This window comes from Cyprinodon variegatus, unplaced genomic scaffold, assembly GCF_000732505.1.
Source record: "Cyprinodon variegatus isolate N-32 unplaced genomic scaffold, C_variegatus-1.0 Scaffold54, whole genome shotgun sequence".
Classification (NCBI taxonomy): Eukaryota; Metazoa; Chordata; class Actinopteri; order Cyprinodontiformes; family Cyprinodontidae; genus Cyprinodon; species Cyprinodon variegatus.
This window is the reverse complement of record NW_015150507.1, coordinates 439,421-442,591: the sequence shown is the minus strand read 5'-3', so window position 1 is coordinate 442,591 and position 3,171 is coordinate 439,421. Positions and strand designations below refer to the sequence as shown.

Sequence of the window (3,171 nt, the reverse complement as noted above, 5' to 3'; positions counted from 1 at the left end):
CATTTGCATGTTTCCAAGCAATACAAGGCGTTGTCTATATAAGACTCAAACTCACTGCGGATCCAGACATTTGAATTGAGAAAGCTTCCTGGAGAGGTGGCGAAACGTCTTCAAATCTTGAAAACCAAGTCCAGTGGATATTTTTTTTTGAATTTTTACGGAATGACTATCTAGGAAAAGTAAAAAAAAAGCTTAGATTAAGTGTATTTACCCTTGAGTAGGTAAATAAGATGGTTTGCCAATGGAATTAGCACTTTTACTTTTAAAATAAGATGATTAGATATTATGCACTTGAAAAAAGACAATGCAATAATTTTTTTCTCATTTTAAATGTATATGGTCTTGTTCCATTGGAAAAGGGTCTCACTTACCTCCTCAAGTCAATAAAAAATGCACTTATTTTAAGAAAATTATTATTTAGATTTATATGTTTTGTAGCGTGTGGATTTCAGATTTTTACATGTGCCCCTACCTCATTGCTATTCATCTCTTCCTGTTCATCTGCTTCTTCCAGTTTGTGAGTGTTTATGATGACCTTGGTTTCTGAAAAACAAGGTGCAGAAAAACAAGCACTTGTTAGCAGACATGTCTTTGCTTATGTCGGAGACATATTTAACTCACCTTTAATCATGTGACAATGGTTCTTGCGAACTTTCACCAGGACAGTTATTAATATCAGCAGCAGAATCGGAAATAGAGCCCACAATGGATAAAGAACATCATCTGAAAGCCACGTTCAATAAAAGAAAAAAAAAATGAACAACCAGACAGCAAAGTCACTTCCTAATTCACAGCACCTTGTAGCACTGCTTTAAGAAATAGTAATATCAAAGTTAAAGCTTTGTAAAGTATCTGAGTCAGATTTTTCAATTTTTTTTGTAAATGTGGTCATTCTTAATCGGATAAACAGACAGACAGAAAATATGTATATATATATATATACAGTATATATACCTTGAATTTTTTTTTCAGAAACATTTAACCAAGTTGTTAAGTCTGTTTCCACTGTAGTGGTCCTGTGCTGATAAACTGTCAAAGAGAATTACTGTTAGTAGTGTTTTTTTTCTCCTTTTTTTTTTTTTTGTTTTCACACTATGCTGTGTTTTTTTTTTTATTAAGGTGGGTATTGCATATTCAAACATCTCAGCACCTTTCAAAGCCAAGGGCATAAAATGTTTGCGATTTTGCAAAAATTCATGATGATAAAAAAAAGCAGTTCTTAATAGGGGAAGCTATTACTTGATGTTTTGTAAAAATATAATGTTTTTATTTAAAAAAAGCTTTTATGTTGTCATATAAAGTAAGACTGTATTTTAGCAAGATTTGATCTGCTATAATTGTGCAGTGAAAGAATAAATAGAAGTCTTACAATAGTAGCAGGTGCTTTGTATTTAATCAGACAAAATTTGATACCCTAAAATAAAATGAAGTGTAGCCAATTGCCATCAGAAGTCAGCTAATAAGTAAACAAGATCCTGTTGTCATCCTCAGGATCTACTCAATATTAACTCAGGATGAGAACATATTAAAGATAAGTTTAAAAGTATTTCATCAATTTACTTATCTGTCAAAAATATTCACTTTTCACAAACTTGCATAATTTTTTCAAGTGATAAAAAAAAAAAATTCTGTAATCACCTAGTGTCGGTTTACCTTTGACATCCAATTCAACAGCAGAAAAAAGGTCATAATCTGAGGTTCTCTTCACTCCACAGAGATATAACCCTGAATCCTTCAGGGTCAGTCTGGAAATAGTCACTGTGAATATTCTTGATTTCCTGTCATCAGTGAGTCTGAATCGTCCTTCTTGTGGGCTGTTAGAGGTGATAACTGCCTGCTTTAGACATACGGAGGGCCGGTTTCCTCTGCAGAGGTACTTCAGGTTGTTGGCGGACTGAGAGTCATAGGGACAACTGATGGTCACCGAACCTTCTTCAATACTTTGGGTTTTACTCACAGTTTGACAGCACCTGTCTATGAGGATAAATATTTACATTAGCGGGAATTTTTTTATATGAAAAGAACATCTAAAATTAGTTGATAGATTGTAATATAATTTATATTTAATTTTAAAATGCTAACTAACATGTTTATATTCTACTGAACTTATATTTGAATACGTTCTCATTTTGATAAACTGTAAATTAAATATGTGCTGATTAGACTTTATTTGTTAGACCTAAACTCCAACTGTAGTCTAGTTATTTAAATAAAATTGGTCTTTAGAATGAAATACTGAAGAATAACTCCTAAGAGTAGCTTTGGTTTAATGATGGCAAATTATTTAGGAAGGGCTAATTTTACCTTACCTTGGGTTACATGCAGCTTTACTTCAGTGTAGATATCTGTTCCTGGTCTGGTCACTCCACACCAGAATTTACCAGCATCATTAAGATGAAGCTTAGAGATGATTGCTATGAAAACCCTTTTTCTTTTCTCATCATAGGTGCGATATTTTGTTGTATTCTTTTGTAATGTACTAATAAGAACATCATTGTTACCACAGTTATTCTTACAGAGGTACTTTTCATAACCCTCATATCCCAAAGGGTATGAACACTGGATGTGTTCATCTCGTCCCTCATATCCAAAGTGATGGATCAAACCTGGAACAGTGGTCAAACAGCTCAGAACTGCAGAAAACAGAAGAAAACCTAAATTTACCTGGTATATTTTCCTTGTTGAACAAAGGGACTATGTGAAAAAGTAGACCTTCAAATACATGTAAAATGCATTTCTTAAAGACAATTAGAAAATTTCCGTGTATAAAAAGGATATGCCGAGATGATGGTATACTAGTACAGCATCATGTACAAACAAACATCAGATGTGTCATATTCTATCATTGATTTAAAACCTTCAGTTTATGCAAAATAAAGCAACTTACCCCACAAGATGAACATCAGGATCTTAGTGCTCCACATCTTTATGTTCTTCAGCAGTAGAACTAAGCCAGAAGTAATTGCTTTGCTGCGTGAAAGGGTCTGAGGAAACCACAATGTCTATTTTGAAATCCAAAACGTGTAGCACGTAGCAACAGGCCATAAAAGTCTTTTTAATGTCTGTTCTAAATGTTCTCAGTAATCTTTTATTGAACATAGCTGCTTACCATTTAGGTTGGTGTTTTTATGATAGAAAAGGTAATGTAGCCTTATATTTATATGACTGAAT

At 33.2% G+C, this 3,171-nt stretch overlaps 1 protein-coding gene across 1 annotated transcript in view; it reads right to left on the bottom strand.

The window, feature by feature from the left end:
- The window catches only part of LOC107082462, a 25,556-nt gene extending 22,632 nt beyond the window's left edge, over positions 1–2,924 (bottom strand). Inside the window, exons 1-6 of the mRNA XM_015371152.1 lie at positions 2,888–2,924; positions 2,310–2,654; positions 1,639–1,974; positions 955–1,029; positions 622–723; positions 473–543 (exon numbers count right to left, since the gene is read on the bottom strand). Of these exons, the coding sequence (XP_015226638.1) occupies positions 473–543; positions 622–723; positions 955–1,029; positions 1,639–1,974; positions 2,310–2,654; positions 2,888–2,924 (966 nt within the window). The remainder of the gene's footprint in view (positions 1–472; positions 544–621; positions 724–954; positions 1,030–1,638; positions 1,975–2,309; positions 2,655–2,887) is intronic.
- Between the last annotated feature and the right edge of the window lie 247 nt (positions 2,925–3,171).